This window comes from Aotus nancymaae, unplaced genomic scaffold, assembly GCF_030222135.1.
Source record: "Aotus nancymaae isolate 86718 unplaced genomic scaffold, 86718_ANA_hifiasm-v0.15.2.pri h1tg000014l, whole genome shotgun sequence".
Classification (NCBI taxonomy): domain Eukaryota; kingdom Metazoa; phylum Chordata; class Mammalia; order Primates; family Aotidae; genus Aotus; species Aotus nancymaae.
In genome coordinates, this window is record NW_026988425.1 from 65,445,124 (window position 1) to 65,463,542 (window position 18,419).

Sequence of the window (18,419 nt, forward strand, 5' to 3'; positions counted from 1 at the left end):
GTTACCTTTGCTCCTCTAGGAAAACAGGAATAACTCTGACTTTATATAATTTTGGACCTTCAGCATTTTAAGTTTCTAATGTACATACTTGTTTTCCTTTGTTAATATAAAGTTTGAATTTAATGCTCTTCTTCCATGTATTATTTAAATTTTCTAGTTTCAGATAATTAAAACAGAACTATTTGGCTATATGGATTATATATAGAATTTTCCTGTTGCTTCTAGTTTTTTGTTGTTTTCTTCTTATTCATCTGACCTTGAGCAGAGTAGGAACTTCACTTCCTTTCTCACTGATTTACTTGAGTGTATGATAATTGAAAATTTACTTGAAACCTAGTCAGATTCTGAGCCCAGAATGTCCATCACCAGATTTTTTTCCCCTAAATCTCTATTTTATTCTGCTCTAACAGCATCACCAGAGAGCACAGATCTAAGTTTCCTTTTGCTTCATGGCTGCAAAGTCAGTGGATTTTCTTTACTGATGAACTTGTTAGAATTAGTAACTCCAGTCATGCTCAGAAGGCATTCCAGAGATTGCACTGTAAGCTGAAAATACTTACGGGCTCCCTAATGCTTTGGTTGGGATGTCTTCCATCAGCTGCATGTCTGAGGATCACAGTGACCTTTGCCGTAATATTACATGTTTTGAAAATTTACCTACAGAAGCAGCTAACAATGCTGCTGCTATCTCTTCTACATCATCATTTTTGCTTCTAGATTCTAGATTAGTTTCCACTTTTGTTCAGATACAGAATGGTATGACAAGCATGCTTTGTATATTTGAGTTAGTTAATGTCTGAGGGCAGATGTAGAATAGCCCTTATCACCTATGTTTTTTGATACATAACAGGCCAATTCATATTTCTTGAAACACTGTTTCTAATAGAAATTTGTAGCAGTGAACTCCACCCCACCACCAGTAAAAAATAAAACACAGGACAGTTGAGAACGTAAACAATTGCAGTTATCTCCTTCAGAGGCTTCTAGAAGCAGTGCCTGATAGACATATGCAGATATAATATAGATTGATTTGTAAACAGTGGTGTTTATAAGTATTGTTATTAGCTTTCCTCAAAAAGCAAATTCTAAGCTGAACTTAATACTTATACCAGGCTTGGTTCGAGTCAATGTAAATTCCATTTGGACAGACCACTTGATCAATAATAAATGCCTCTGCTGTGTAAACTCTCTCACAAGCTTGAAATAACATAGGCTAGTGCTAGTTTCATTGATAATGTAGATATGTCATACAAAGGAAAGTGTTATAGGCCTCAGATTTTTGGTGCACATTTCTTCCAGTGTACAGCTTCAAGTGTGAGTGCAGCATGAAAGAACTGATACTGACTGGAAAAAGACAGTGGCCTCAGAATCTAAGCTTGATTTATCAGCTTTTTTGTTTTCCTTAAGCAACCTGAATAGCACTTGCATCTTTTATCTCTTATTATAGTATTCTAAGTGATTCCATACCTCCCATGCATGTACTTTCAATCCTGTGTGACTACCTGTTTCTTGAGGTCTCTTCTACCACCTCTGTGCACCTCCCTTTCATGCATTGATTGATTCCTCCATTGATGATTAAAGGCCTTCAGCTTTGCAATTTATTTCCACATGTGTATACTTAGGCCCATTTACATATTTTTAATTTTATACACCTCTAAACTTTGAAAACATGCTGAATATATTTCTTCTCATATTTTTCAGTCTATGAATTATAGCTCACATTTTAGTGTGAACCAAAGGGCTTTGAAAATCATTTAATTTATTAATGATGATTAAACATGATTTTAAAGAGGGTTTAAACCTATATACTTCCCTTTTTTTACTCTTGTTTTGATTATGCTTATACATTTGTGACTTTTGATGATGTATACTTGACTTTTATCCAGTAAATTTACATTGTGATGAGACTAAGAATACTGTTATTTCTGATTTGTAAAATTAGCAAATAACATTGAAAAACTCAACACTAAATTTGTATAGGACTTAGGAAAAGTGAAGATATTATTTTGAACACTTACCAAAATTGTAGTGATTCGGGGAATTTTTTTTTTAGCAAACTAATAGAATATCTAATTATCCCAAATAATGTTACCCCCAAAAACGTTACAATGTGGTTCAACTTAAAAGTCAAATTAACAAGTTTAATTAAGGTAAGTATTTTATTTATAGTTTATAATATTATTCTGGAGGTACAGCTCTTTAATTACTATCTGTAAAATAAACAAATGACCTTTGACCTTAAATTGATTTGTTCTCATCAGCTAATGTATCAGATTTAATTTTTATATGTATAAATAATTGAAACAGGAATAAAATTTGTATCAGTTTTATTGAAAGATTAACTTTTTTTCAGGAATATTACTGGTTACTTCAAAAAAGCATATTTGATAGATTCCCAATATTTCAATAAACATCAATAATTACATCTAAAAAATGAGCCTTCTGAAAAATGAGCTTAACAGTTTCTCTATAATAGAATGTTTTTATGTAAGGATTGCTACATACTAATGATTTTCTTCACATTCTCTTTTTCCCCTCAACCAGCCAGGCCCACAACTCCTCTTTCTGTAGGCACCATTGTCCCACCTCCGAGGCCTGCTTCCAGACCAAAGCTTACTTCAGGCAAACTCAGTGGGATTAATGAAATAGTATGTACTCAGGTTTTTTTTTAAATTGTGTAACTGTTTTAATTTAAGGTGCAAATTATCTTTTTCTGTATGCCCTTTTACAGTTAATTGCTTGAGGTTTTCTACCCATGTCCTCATACTATAGAAAAATTTCCCCAACTAATGCTTTCTTTACTCTTCCATATTACCTCAGTGATCATACCTATGAAACAGGACATTGTCCAGGAGGAAAGAGATTTCCTGAGAAAGTTAGCACATTATAAAAATACCGTTCAGTATCCATTGTCTCACAATAAAGAAGCAGTTTTCATATAATTCTACTTAAAGTCAAATGTTAAGGAAATAAGTGGTGGCTTGTTCCTAGACCTTAAAAGTATACTCTAAGGAGGATCATGGAAGGCAACTAGCTCAGCATTTAAAATTGTATACATAAGGAAACTGGAGTCCACTTCATCCAATTGACTTATAAAAAGTACATGCATGGATGGGAAAGCATTGGTTTTAAAAAGTCATCAGATAGAGAAAATCTATAGGCTCTATTCAGTGAGGTTCTCCCAAACCAGTCCACTTGCCTTTGATTTGGTTTGCTTTGCTTCTTATTCTACACTGATTGCCAGTTTAATGACCAGAATTAATTTTCTAAGTCCAGTTTAAAATTTTTCCCTTGATACACATTTCCAGTGGTTTCTGTCTGTATGACTGAATGTTTTAGCTGAATATACAAGAGTCTTTATAAAGCTTCCTCAACAACCTGCATTACCAGACTAACTGTCCATCTTTCTCCCCTTTTCGACCTAGGTTCCAGCCCCTTAAAACTTTTCGGTGTTCCTCAAATACATTATGCTCTTTCACATGTCCATGTCTTCTTCCTATGCTCTCTGTATCTGAAATGCCCCTCAGTTTTCTGTGTAACAAATTGACCTCTTTAAGACCTAGCTAAATATCACCACCTAGAGAAAGCCCTCTTTGATCATTCCTTCACTTCTTTTCCTTATACCCAGATTCTCTGCTTATATTTATGTTAGTTCACAGATCACCTTGTATGTACTTTCTGTGGATGTGTTATCCTTACTGGACTATGCCTTAGTCAACCTCATATACTCAGTACTTTGCATGATGCCTGTTGGATGGTACACAGTTTTAAGTTCAGTGAATATATTCAAAAGCTCGAGCACCAAGTATTGAAATGATGACATCTTTCTTTTCTGAGTGAACAGACTTAGTGGAAGTGAAATGAAAGACTAAGTACAAGGTCCCAAGGAGAAGGTTATTATTTAAGTAATATAGAAATTACTTCATTTTGGTCGGGCGTGGTGGCTCACGCCTATAATCCCAGCATTTTGGGAGACCGAGGTGGGTAGATCACTTGAGGTTGGGAGTTCAAGACCAGCCTGACCAACATGGAGAAACCCTGTCTCTACTAAAAATACAAAATTAGCCAGACGTGGTGGCACATGCCTGTAATCCCAGCTACCCAGGAGGCAGAGGTTGTGGTGAGCCAAGATCACGCCATTGCAATCCAGCCTGGGCAGCAAGAGCGAAACTCTGTCTCAAAAAAAAAAATTAGTACATTTTAAAATACTTTTTTCTCTTTTTAAAATCAAGTTATGACTAGAACTTTAAGTACATTTTAATAAGTTGACTTTTTTCGTGATTGTAAAAACAGTATATGATCGTGTTGTAAAATCTGGAAAACACAGAAAGCAGAGAAAGGAAATTTAAAATTTCCTCTATATTTCACCACCCAAAGATAACCACTGTTAAACAGTTTTTGGAATGCATAAGTGTTTATCCAGAGGCAATAAATATAGCTGAAAGTACAAGCTTATTAGCCACATATTAGCTGAGCAACATTAAGCAGTTATTTAATCAGAGTTTTGGTTGTCTCATGGATAAAATATGTGTTATTATGTGATGTTAGACTGTGAGACTTAAAATGAGTTAATACGTATAAAACACTTAGAACATTGTTGAGTGCAAATGGTTGCTCAAAAAATTATTAATGGTATAGGCATATTTTTAAATAAAAAGTCATACTTTGCATTTCTAATTTGTTTTCCACTTGAAAATAATCTTTCTATATCATGAATTGTTCTTTGATTATAATTTTATTTATAGAATTAGGGGGTTCAAGTACAGATTTCTTACATGCATATATTGCATAGTAGTAGAATCTGGGCTTTTAGTATACTCATCAACTGAGTAGTGAATATTATAACCAATAGGTAATGTTTCTACCTTTACCATTCTCCCATCTTCCCACCTTTTATAGTCTCCACTGTCTGTTACTGTACTCTGTATGTCCATGTGTAACCTTTGTTTAATTATAAGTGAGAACATGAGGTATTTGACTTTCTGTTTCTGAGTTATTTCACTCAGGATAATGGCCTCCAGTTCCATCCATGTTGCTGAATGAATTATTCTTATTTCATAGTTTTCAAGCTTCTTTAAAGTGATAGAATCTTTTGCCAAATAACTTTAAATTGTAAGTATTAATATATTAAAATAAAGTGGGACTCATGGTTGAATCCTTCACATCACCCCCTTGTCATCATACACCACCCTTTCCCCATCCTTGAGAGATTATAGAAACCACCCTCTGAGCTTCAGGAAGCACCATTTTAAGTGGTTGTAGAGTATTTCAATGTATGAGTGCTCGGTCTTCTACACTTTTGTCAGAATTAAATTTCTAAAAGTTTGAAGAAATTTATTTAACATTTAGTTCCATGTTTCTGTTACTATAAACTATGTCTTAATAACTGTCCTTATGGTTTTTTAGCCTTCATTTTTTAATAAAAAATTTTAAAAATGCAATTTATGAACTAAACTGTATGTGCATTTTTAAGACTCTTGATAATTATTTTTGTATTGCCCACCAGAGAGGTTATGTTGATTTGCATTTTCTCCAGCTATACCTTGGAGTGTCTTTTTTATGCTTCTATGTGCATTTTTCTGGAGAGAGAGAGCTCATAGCTTTCACCAGACACTCAAAGGAGTTTATAACCACATCCTCCCTAGTCACTGGAAGAACCATTCATTTTTCAGAGCAGTGGCACCCAAAGTGCAGTACCAGATTAGATTTTAAAATTTTTTACTAAATCATTAGCATCACCAGGGAACTTAGTAGAAATAGTGTCTCTGGCTCCACACTAGGCAAGTCCGAAATTCAAGGGAGGGGCCCAGCAATTGTGTATCATTAATGAGCCCTCCATGTGATTCTGATGCATGCTAACGTTTGAGAAACATTGTTTTAAAGCAATACTGTCCAATAGAATAGAATATAAACAACATATAATTTAAAATTTTCTAGTAGCCACATAGAAAAACAATGAAATTCATTGTAATATATTTTATCTGTAGCCACATAGAAAAACAATGAAATTCATTGTAATATATTTTATCTGCTATATAAAAAAATACTATTTTAACACATATTCAACATAAAAATTAATGAGAATTTTACATTCCTTTTATGTGTATGCTATGTCTTCAAAATTTGCTCTGTATGTTACACTTGTAGCGCATCTCAGTTTGGGCTAGTCACATTTCAAGTGCTATTGGCCTCTGTAGTAGATAGCATAATTCTAAAATTAGAGAAAACCACTTGAGAAAAGAGCTGTTTTGCCTTTTCCTAAAAGAAATATAAAATGCAGTCACCTTATATTGGCCTTGAGGTTATGTTGCCATAGGAGAAATATCCCACAGTAGTTGATTTCAAGACTTTTTCCAGGCTTGTGAGTTTCAGAATAGCTGTTGATCAGTATCTTTTCAACCTGATGTCCTGCACCACCTTGGTCTGCATATACACACAGCTGTATTGTTAGCGTCCTGCTGAATTTTTTCATAATGAGTCATCAAAAAGCTGTACTCTGGAAAAAATGGTTAAATGGGTGGGTTACAAATTGTAAAACACTTTTTGCAATAAAATGATAGTTTTATTAAAATGTATATCTGTAAATTTATATTCCTGCAGTGAAGAGTTGACTAGCGTATGAATGCAAGTAGGGTTTTGTTTTTGCCTTTTGTTTTTCATGTTCCTCAAATAACTGAGGACAGTTGTCTTTCTTGTTCACTGCTTTGTATCTAGTACCTAATCCAGGGACATAGTAGGCAACTAAATAAATATCTACTTGCCTGATACTTTTATAAGCAGAAAAAAGTTTTTTTTTTTTTAAATTAAGACAAATATGCCTATTTTTTAAGAAAGCAAAACACCTCAGGAAGTGTTGCTAATGATTTATTGGTATAGTTAGGAATTTGGAAGGAAAAAAAATCCATTCACCAAAGTAAAAGATAAATGAATTGGAGTTATATTTTTCATATTTGTTTTATGTTTCATTAGAAAATTGGGAAGACAACAGAATTGAGTCTCAAACCTTTGTATGGAGTGAGTTTTCTCAATGAGGAAGCACTACAAGGAAGTACTGAGGAAAATGTGAACAGATTTGTAAACGCCAAAAGTGTAAATGACAAGCAATATTTAAGGAGGAAAATATTTGCAAGAAAATAAGGCAAAGGGTTAGTGAAAGCTCAGATAATACTAAAACCTCCTAAAATTACATCAACCCATTCATAAAAGTGAAGGTTTTATTTTCCAAATTAGCTATAAGAAATTTTTAATCATTTTTTTTCTACTTCTGTGACTCATCCATTTATTGCTGGCAAGGGTGTAGAGAAATTTTCTCTATTTATAGTCAGGTAAAGTGAATAAGCCTTTTGGGAAGCAGTTTGGGAAGAAGAACGTTTATACTGTTTAAACTAATTTAATTTCTGAGACTCTATCTTAAGCATACCTTTTTAAATACAGAAAAATTTTTATGCACAAAGACCCATTTTACAGCATTATTTAAAAATAACCTTTTCAGACTTTGATATGTTCTTAAAAATGCTTTGATGTATGGCATCTCTGATACTAAGTTACAAGAAACGCACACAGTAAATTTGGTTTGATATGTTAAATTTACCTGATACTTAAAAATCTTCTGTAACAAGAGGGGTATTGTTTTAACATTTTGATAAATAACTTTTTGTTTTTAAGCCCAGGCCATTCAGCCCACCTGTAACTTCCAACACCAGCCCACCTCCTGCTGCACCATTAGCCCGGGCAGAAAGTTCTTCTTCTATCTCATCATCTGCTTCGTTGAGTGCTGCCAATACTCCAACAGTAGGTAAGTGGTTATCATCAGTTACATGTGAAATGTAGCATACAAAGTATATGTATGCTAAATATGTATATATTTTTTAATGGGCTAATGAAGAATTTAACATTAGAAATTCTGTTTTTCTGGAAACACACCTGGAGTTTGTTAAACTGTCCATGCTTTGCTTTTCTGTTGACAGTCTATGTTGTCCGGATAAAAGAATTTTAACTGTGGTTAGCACTGTTAAGAATGAGTCAAATTTATGAACTGCCGATCAATATAAATAGTTGAAGGCAAAACGAAATGCAATTCTTCCTACTGTGAACTGATAGTTGCATTTCTAGAAAGTTTATGTTTTAAAAACAACAGTGTTTTGAAAATGATTGAATGAAAACAGTTTTGTGCTTGCAGTGAATTATATTTTTCTACAAGAATTTCAAGACTTAAAAATAGCTCTTAGGGTAAGTGGCCCTCAACCTTTGATGGCACCAGTGACTGGTTTTGTGGAAGACAATTTTTCCATGGACTGGGGTCAAGGGGGATGATTTCAGGATGATTCAATGCATTACATTTATTGTGCACTTTATTTCTATTATTATTACATTGTAATACATCATGAAATAATTATATAGCTCACTATAATGTAGAATCAGTGGGAGCCCTGAGCTTGTCCTACAACTAGACAGTCCCATCTGGGGGTGATGGGAGACAATGACAAATCATCAGGCATTAGATTTTCATATGGAGTGTGCAAACTAGATCCCACACATGTGCAGTTCACAATAGATTTCTCACTGCTATGAGAATCTAATGCCGCTGCTGATCTCACTGGAGGCAGAGCTCAGGCTGTAATTCAAGTGATGGCGGGGGAGCACTGTAAATACAGATGACATTCACCTCCTTCTGTGCGACTGGGTACTAACCTGGGGGTTGAGGATCCCTGTCTTAGGCATAGCTGTATGAACCTAAACCTCACCAAACAAATTCAGTATTTTATTACATCTAGACTTTGCTCAAAAGTTTTTTATCATCACTTCTCAGTTTTTCCTACAAATTCTTAGTACCTTTCTCACCCATCGTTAGGATAATAAAGCACAAAGCCACTTAGACAAAGCAACTGTGTTGCAGGAGCGACAGCTTCTCATCAAAATTATAATTGTACTTATTGCAACTGGTTTTAGGTAGTGATGGGTTTATTCTTGATAATGCAAATCACTGATTTGCACTAACTGAGCACTAACTCAGTAATGGTCAAAGTGAGGTCCTTGGAGCTGCCTGCAGCATCTGCATCACCTGGGTACTTCTTAGGAATGTAGATTTTTAAAATCAGAAACCCTGGGAGTGGAACTAGCAATCGTTTAACAGGCCTTACAGGTGACACTAATTTTAATATCAACTGAGTTTGATAACCACAGCCCCAATTAAGCTGACTTAATTCCACTTTAATTTGTTGAGGCTCACATAGGAGAAATGCATCTTGTGTGTGGCCATTGTAAAAAGAGGATAAGTAATATAGGCTAGAATGAAATATAAAATGGTTTGATGTCTAAATGTCTAAACATGATGTCACCATCTTAGTACCTTTGTGAACATAGCATTTTCTCCATCTTTTAATTTTTTCCCAAAGAATCTAACGTTAGTCCTAAAAAACCTAATTGGGACCCACCAGAAATCAGGCAGGTGGTCTGGGTAACCTTATTTTAGCTTTAGTGGTTTTTTCTTTTTTTCATTATCTTTAGATTGTTCAGCAGGTTTTTTGTTTGTTTGTGATGGAAACTTTAATTTCTATTGAATTGGCACATATTTGTTTATGGTTTAACCCAGTGCTGGCAATAGGACAACCAAAAGCAGGTGACAGTGATAATATAGGCAAGGCAGGTTGTATGTGAATTTTGTACAACAAAGATTTTTTAAATCTGCCTAAAAAGTTCACTTTCTTTGCCATGATTATTCAACACTGTTTAGATTTAAGTTTCTGATTCTTCTTGTTTCTTGAAAATGTTTTCTTTTTCTGCATTATTTTGTTTTATTTAAATACAATAGAAGATGATAATTTGATTGGGACACTCTCTGAAATTGAAAAGCACTGTGAGACGTCACCAGGTATTGTATCAGAAGCAAATGTATGTGTTGACTAATGATCCTTAAGTGTATCTAAAATATTTTGTTACCTAACTTTTCCTTTTCCAGAAGTGTATGGTGTCTCAGAAATCAAGAATTATGCTAAGATTAACTATTTCAGTTTTGTGCTAATTCCATCAGATTGCTGTACAGGATCCATTATATCAAATCCCCAACTATAAAAACACAGAATTTTTGCATTTTCTTCTCTGCTTTCCTCAACTCAGCTTTAAGAAATATTAATAAATCTTAATTTTAAAACTATCAAAATCAGATAAGAAGTGGTCCAAAAAGAAGTAAAAAGAATATATCAGTTAAAAAAAAACAGCTGTATTACCTAAATTAGTAGAGCAAAGGCTATCATATACGAAAACGATACAGATGAAGTTAGAAGCATGGAGATAGGAGATAGTAGGGAGTGAGTCTCTGTTTTATTTCTGAGTGGAAAGGAATTCTACATAAATATCCATTGATTATTGTAAGAAGGTACCCTGTACCTGTTACGTACTTCAAGGTCATAAGCTCTCTACATTTTCAAAACATAAAATTGTCTAAATATGTAACATACATTATGTAATATGTAATTAAACCAAAATTAGAAACCACAATCTATCCTTATCCTTATTAAGAAAACAAATTTTTATTTCTAAGAAATTCTTTGGAATAATATAGTATACATTTAGACTTTTTAAAAGACTATTTAAGTACGTATTTCCTAATCATTTTTTTGAAGTATCCATGTGCTAAATGATCTTGAAAGAGAAACAAAAATAGAAAATACAAAAAGGAATATGCCAAATGTTAAGTGGGGTTTTTCTTCAACTTTCCAATACTTTCCTCTACTTGCCAATGTTTCAGTAATAGTGTAGTAATTTACAGGGAAGCTATTTCAAGAATTCTCGTGTTATGTGCCCAGATTAGATCATTGAAAATAATATTTATGCAGGTTTCTTTAATTTTTCATGTCAAAGCAGTAGTAGACATTAATATTACCATTGGCTTTATATAAATATTCGTTTGTGTGAGTTACTCAAGAGACTTTCTTTTCTTTTAATGAGATAGGGTCTCACTCCATTGTCCAGGCTGAAATTCAGGGATGTGATCATAGTTCACTATAAGCTCAAACTCCTGGGTTCAAGTAGTCTTCCCACCTGAGCCTCCCAAAGTACTGGAATTACAGGTGTGAGCCAGTACACCTGGCCAGGGAATATATTAATTTCATATTTAAGAGAATATAATTTTCTTTAATTAAAAAAAGAGTATTACAATAACAATGTTGGTGAGGATGTGGAGAAACTAGAATGCTTATGCATTGTTGGTGAGAATATAAAATAGTACAGCTGCTGTGGAAAACAGTATGGCTGTTCCTCAGAAAATTTAAAATGGAATTTCCATAAGACCAGCACTTCTACTTCTGGGTATATACCCAAAAGAATTGAAAGCAGAACCTCAAAGAGATAGTTATACACTCATGTTTATAGCAGCACTATTGACAGTAGCAAAGGTAGAAACAACCTGTGTCCATTGTTGCTTGAATGGGTGAGCAAAACGTGGTATTTGCATACAATAGAATATGATTCAGCCTTAAAAGGGAAGGAAATTCTAGCATGCTATGAACCTTGAAGATACTGTGTTAAGTACTGTATGCTTCCACTTATATGAGGTACTTAGAGTAGTCAAACTTACAGGGACAGCAAGTAGCATGGTGATTGCCAGGGGCTGGGGAAACTGGTGGGGGTTATTGTTTCATGGGTATAGGGTTTCTGTTTTATAAGATGAAGAGAGTTATGGAGATGGATGATAGTGGTTGTTGCAAATGTTAAGAATAGATTTCATACTGGTGAACTGTATGCTTAAAAATGATTAAGATGGCAAATTTTGTGTTATGTTTATTTTACCACAGTTACAAAATTGGAGAGAAAAGATTGTTATAGCCTTTGTCTTTTTCAGAAAATACATTTTCCTGAATTTCTGATGACCCTCTTATTTAGAACAATATATTAGGGAAAAAAGTGGATTGAACTAAGTTAGATTTACAGTGAAATTTTCCAGTGTACACACATATATTTTTATAGTTATAATCAGTAAATTTGTACTTAATATGCCTTTTTTCACTTGATATTTTCTCACATCTCAAAACTAGTGACGCTTGATCAGGACTCTAGCTTTCACCTAACCACTCTCACCTGATCCAGACTTGATTCCCTGCCAGTAGTCATTTTTCCCTTCAATCTAGGATTTACTCTGTGTTCAGAGAGATCTTACTAAATAAAAACCTAATAACGTTTCTCTCAAACATTATCAATGGTTTTTAGTGACAAAAGGACAAAATTAAAGGTCTCTCACACCCTAATCTGGATCGTGAGCACTTTTCCAGCCTCATCTTGTTGTCTTTTCATCACTCCAGCCTATCCCTCACATTTTTTGTTTGTTTTGCTTCTGCTTTGCAAAGCTGGTACTTGTGCTTCAAAAAGACACCATTTTTTTTTCATGTCCCCCGGGCAAAGTGCCTCGCACATATTAGTGGTTAATAAATAGTAGCTGTTGTGATTTCGTAAATAACTTTTTAACTGTGAAGAACCTTCTAAATAAAAATTCCTTCAAAATCTAGAGTACCAAGCTAACAGTATCTTTTTTCACTATTTGTAGCACCTCAGATTTAGTTGTGAGGTGGAGAAAGCCAGTACTGATTTTTTATCAGAATTAATATTTAAGGTATCTCAGAAGTAACTCAGTGTTTCACTATAGGAGTTGCATCTGAAATAAGAATGTCTGATACCTGTTAACATTGTGTAATATTTATATAAGAAAAGCATATATTCAAATTTCAGAGATAAGTCTTGACCTAGGTTATTCATTTTTTTATTTCACTAAGTATGAATAATTATAACAAACTCATATATTTTTGTAAAACTGCATTATATATATTAAGTGAAATGCCCCCACTTTGGAAAGTCAGTAGCAGTAGTGGTAAGGCACACAGTAGTAAGAAGAGTGTGTTTGTGAAGAAAAACAAAGGGAATGCACTATTTTGAGGGTATACTTTATTTAGGTTAAATTTAAAACAATAAAAACCTGAACACTTGCATAAATTTGTTTACATTTTAATTTTGCTCCATAGACACTGATCTTTCTTTAAGTAGTGTTATTAGTCAAATATTTATTGAGACAAAGTAATGTGGGAATACAGTATAAACACCAGACAAAGAGGAGGTTAACAAGAATTATAATGATAATGAGTAGTGTAAGAAACATTACTACTTAGATAGAAATAAATACAAAAATCCTAAATTGGCCTTCAGTTATGCCCTGAAGAATGATTGATAGAATCTGGAAGACTTTGGTATTTGAATATTTTTGAAGCCATATTTTTGTAATTTTAGCTTTTTAAGTCAGGGGCTTTTTTATTCTGACATTGTTTAACCATTCTGTCTTTCCATTTAAAAGAAGTGTTGTGTGACATATCTTCCTGGGTTTTTTTTGTCCTTTGTATTATGCTCCAGTTTGTTTTATGCTATATTTCTTAGCCTCCAGATTTATACATGAGACATCATTGAAACCAGTAGTAGGGTCATTTGTGATAACCTAACAATATGAATCTAACTGTCTTCATATTTATGTCTTTCTGAAGGATTTAACAAATTAATTGTGTATATTCTAGGTGTGTCACGGGGTCCCAGCCCTGTCAGCCTTGGAAATCAGGACACCTTGCCTGTAGCAGTCGCCCTTACAGAATCTGTTAATGCCTACTTTAAAGGAGCAGATCCCACCAAGTAAGTTTTTAAAATATATACTTGTATGTGTATGTATGTGTTGGGTAGAGAAGGCGGTGGGGCTTGGTGGTAAATTTTAAGAATTACATTTCGATTCTGTGTAGATTACAGTTTTCTGTTATTTATTTACCTGCTTTTTTGCTATCTAATATAGTCATTTGACGATTGCAGTCAATGTACATTCATTCATCAAATACTTGAGCACCTATTATTTCTCAGACTCTGTTATATGTGCACTAAGGATACTTCAGTAAACAAAAGAGTTATCTCCTGAGCTTGCATTATAGTGAGGGAAACTAAATATCAGAGAAACAGCTAAATGTATTGGGTATGGATACACACTATGAAGAAAAATAAACCAGGGTTAGAGGCTAGAGAATAATATTAGATAGAGGGCTACTATTTTAGATAGAATGATCAGGGAAAACTTTTTTAAGGTTAATTTAAGCAGGTAGTTGAAAGGCATGGAGGAGCAAGACATGCAGATATCTGAGGAAAGAGTATTCCAGGAAGAGGGAACTAGTGAGTGTAAGATACCAGAGTAAAAGCATATTTGGTATATTCAAGAAACAGCAAGGAAAACCGTGTCACTGAGTAGGAGTAAACAGGAGAGAGAGTACTTGAAGATGAATCCGGAGAGGTAGGAGACCAAGTTAGGCATTGTAGGCCATGATAACGAATTTGGAATTTATTTTGAGTAATATGGAAAACCAGTAGAGGCTTTTAGCAGAGGAACGATGAAATTACATATGTTTTCAAAGGAGCACTCCAGTTGCTCTATGGAGAATAAACTGGGGGCAGAGGGGTGCAGTGGGCAGTCAGAATAGATGGAGAGAGAAAGTTAGAGATTAATTACAGAAGTCCAGGTGAGAGATGATGGTGGCTTGTATGTCGGTATTAGCAGAGTAAGTGATGAGTAGTAATGAGATTCTGAATATATTTTGAAAGTGGAATTGTCAAGATTTGTTGGAGGTTGAACTTCAAATGCTAAGTTTGAAGTTTAAGCCATCTTAGTGGAAATGTTGAGTTGATACTTGGATACATGATTCTGGAGTTCAAGAAGTAAGTCTAGGCTAGAGATAAAATATTTGGTAATATAATTAATTAGTTTGTAGATAATACTCAAAGTTAGTGGCCTTAAGGAGTAGATAGAAAAGAGATCTGAAAACTAAGTCTTGATTTCCTCCAGTGTTTAGAAAACAGGAAGATGAGAATGATCTAACAAAGGAATTTGAGAGAGCAAGCAGCAAGAGAGGTAAGGAGAGGACTAAGAGATCTGTGTCTAGAAACTAAGTGAATAAATCATTTCTTGATGGCACATGTGCAACTATCTGATACTGCTTGACAGGTCAAGAAAAATTGGCTGTTGACAATATGGAAAGTCATTAGTGACATTCACAAGAGAGATTTTGGTGGCATAGTGGAGATGAAAGTGTGCTTTGAGGGAGTTCAGGAGCTGAAGCTGATGTAGTCTAGACAACTATATTTGGAAAGGACAGATGCAGTTATTTCAGGATGTTTTGCTCTAAGTGAGAGCAGAGAAATGGAATGGTAGCAGGGGTGAGGTGGTAATATCAAAGGACGGTTTTATTTATTTTTGTTTTTGTGTTTTTTTGAATATGATGTATATGTCAGCATATATGTGTGCTAATGAAAGAAACAGTATTTACAGAAAAAATTGGACCTGCAGAAAAAAGAGGGGATCAATCACATGAATGAAGTCCTTCAGTGTATAAGAGGAAATGAGTTCCAGCAAATTGACATAAGAACAGATAATCAAACACCACATGTTCTCACTCATAGGCAGGTGTTGAACAGTGAGAACACATGGACACGGGGAGGGGAGTATCACACACTGGGATCTGTTGGGGGGGAATAGGGGATGGACAGTGAGGGGTAGGGAGGTTGGGGAGGGATAACATGGGGAAAAATGCAAATATAGGTGATGGGGGGAGGAGGCAGCAAACCACATTGCCATGTATGTACCTATGCAACAATCCTGCATGTTCGGCACATGTACCCTAGAACCTAAAGTGCAACAAAATATATTTAAAAAAAAAAAGGAAATGAGTTCCAGTGCAGAATTGCTGGGATTGGCTTGAGGTGCAGAAATTGATTATCTGTTGAAACAGTATGGAAGGCAGAAGATACGGATAAAAAGTTAGGTAGATTTACTAGTGAGAGTATGAGCAAGTCGTTTTTTTATTTCCTCAGTAAAATTCAGAGCACAATCATCAGCTAAGAGTGGGCAGAAGGACTATTGCAGGTTAGAGATCAAAGGGGAAGCTATGAAAAGACCAAAAAAAGAGTTAATAGATTTGGGAATGTGATAGGATTACCAATGGAACCCGGTTGAATAGAGGATTGGAAGAAGCAATGAGGAGCAAGGGGGACATCTGCCATCACCAGGCCCAGTGCTTTGTGGGGTTTGGAAGAGAAAAATAGCTACAACTAGGGATAGTGTTATAAGGAAAGCAACATCCTCACAGGTCAGGCAGGGAATGGTTATCACAAAAGAGTGAAGCAACATTCTCAAAGTGCTTGCATTTCCAGGAAACGTTGATGCTAGCTAGATGCATATACCATTTCATGTACATAATTTTAAATAATTAAATTGAAAAGATAAGTTGTAATTATGATAAAGGATATATATACACGTGTGTGTGTGTGTGTGTGTGTGTAGTGGAGATTAAAGCATTTTATTTAAACACTTCTAAAAAAATCCCCATTTTAGGTGTATTGTGAAGATCACTGGTGACATGACAATGTCATTTCCAAGTGGAATTATTAAAGTCTTCACCAGCAATCCCACTCCAGCTGTGTTGTGCTTCAGGGTGAAAAATATCAGCAGACTAGAGCAGATTCTTCCAAATGCACAGCTTGTGTTCAGGTTTGTGTACTTTTTGTATTGAAGATTGAAATAATCTTTTTAAGAATTTTTTCCTGCCATGCACAGTGGCTTACTGCTGTAATCCCAACACTTTGGGAGGCTGAGGAAGGTGGATCTCTTTGAGCTCAGGAGTTTGAAACCAGCCTGGGCAACATGGCAAAACCCCATCTCTACCAAAAAAAACAAGTACAAAAATTAGCTGGGCATGATGTTGCATGCCTGTAGTCCCAGCTACTTGGTAGGCTGAGGTGGGAGAATCGCTTGAGCCTGGGAGGCAGAGGTTGCAGTGAGCTGAGATTGTGTCATTGCACTCCAGCCTGGGTGACAGAGCTAGAACCTGTCTCAAAAAAATTTTTTTTTCCCTTCTTCTTTGAAATAATAATATTCAATTTGAAAACAGTACCAAAATTATTTATGTTTATTAATGACCCGTCTGCTATCTTTTTATTTTGTTTTCAGTGGTGCTAATAGTTATTTTAAGATTCTTTTCTATCTCTCCATCTCATCTTTCAAGCAAGCTTCTACTATGTTTCCTTCTTCATCCCCTGATCTAATTTTCCTTCATCCTACCTCTTGGTTTATTTCTACTAGTTTTTTTCCCAGGTCACCAAATTACTACACAGAGGCAAAAGATAAAAATAAGTGAAATAAAATAATAAATATATTTGTTATACATGTAGTGATCCATCACAATGTGATTGCAACACAAAAGATTTTTGGATGAACATGCAAGCTGTTACTGTCTACCTCAAGAAGCTGTCAGAGCAAAATCCAGCTGCTTCTTACTATAATGTAGATGTATTAAAGTATCAGGTGAGTGTCATGTCCTTGCAAACATTCTAAATTGATGTATTAACAATTGGAATCTAGCATATAATTAAATGAATAAGTATGTCATAGCCAAGTGAGTTTTTTTTTTTTCCAGAAATTCAGGAATGTTTTGAAATTAGAAAATCTGTAAGGCAGTGGAGATTTTGACCAGTTTGGTAAAATTCACCATATATTCATGATTAAAATACTGTGTAAATATACATGCGTAAACTTGTCCTTAACCTTAAAAGACCAGCAGTATCAGTCTTAACAGTGAAACTCCCAAAGTAATCAATTAAAGTTAGGAATGGCATAGATAACCATTAGTGTATCTTAATGCCCATTAGTAGATCCTGTTAATATATAAGAGTTTTCTGGATATGTTAGCCAGTACAGTTAGGTAAGAGAATAAAATAAGCAGTAATAAATACTGAGAAAGTGGAACCAAAATTATTACTGCTTACAGGTGATATATTCCTGGAAGAATCAAGAGAACCAACTGAAGAACTATTTGACATAAGAGCATTTAATAAGGTGGTTGGCAGAAATTAATATAAAATTAATAACTTTCAAAACCAATTAGAAAAACTAGTAGAGAAAAATATTCACAATAAAACAATTAGGAAGAAACATAACACAATCTCTACTGACTTGAATATGGGAAGATTCATGTTGTAAAAATTTAGCTAATTCTCAGTTAACTTATACATTTAATGTAATCCTGATCAGAAACCCTGTAGAGTTATGTGTTTGTATTTGGAGGCTTGACAGTCATTTCAAGTTCTCTGGAAGAATAAAGCTTAGGAGAATAAGTCAAGAATTTTTTGTTTTAAAGCGACGGGGTCTCGTTCTCTTGCTCAGGATAGAGTAGTATGATCATATCTCACTGCAGCCTCAAACTCCTGGGCTCAAGCAGTCTTCCAGCCTTAGCCTCCTGAGTCACCGCTCCTGGCAAGAAATGTTTTAAACAGTAAAGTGGAGTAATATTTTAGCTTTAATGGGAAAGCTTATTATAAGGCAACAGTATTTAAAATTGTTTGGAACTAATGCAGCAGTA

General features: G+C 34.6%; 1 protein-coding gene across 3 annotated transcripts in view; it reads left to right on the forward strand.

Moving 5' to 3' along the window:
- Positions 1-18,419, forward strand: part of FCHO2 (FCH and mu domain containing endocytic adaptor 2) — a 126,901-nt gene that overhangs the window by 98,201 nt on the left and 10,281 nt on the right. For 2 of the 3 annotated variants that reach the window (XM_012462178.2, XM_064376043.1), the window contains 6 exons: positions 2,545-2,648; positions 7,666-7,795; positions 9,812-9,871; positions 13,551-13,662; positions 16,397-16,552; positions 17,233-17,365. In XM_012462178.2, coding sequence (XP_012317601.1) covers positions 2,545-2,648; positions 7,666-7,795; positions 9,812-9,871; positions 13,551-13,662; positions 16,397-16,552; positions 17,233-17,365 — 695 coding nt within the window. The remainder of the gene's footprint in view (positions 1-2,544; positions 2,649-7,665; positions 7,796-9,811; positions 9,872-13,550; positions 13,663-16,396; positions 16,553-17,232; positions 17,366-18,419) is intronic. The other variant, XM_012462179.2, reaches the window with a different exon arrangement.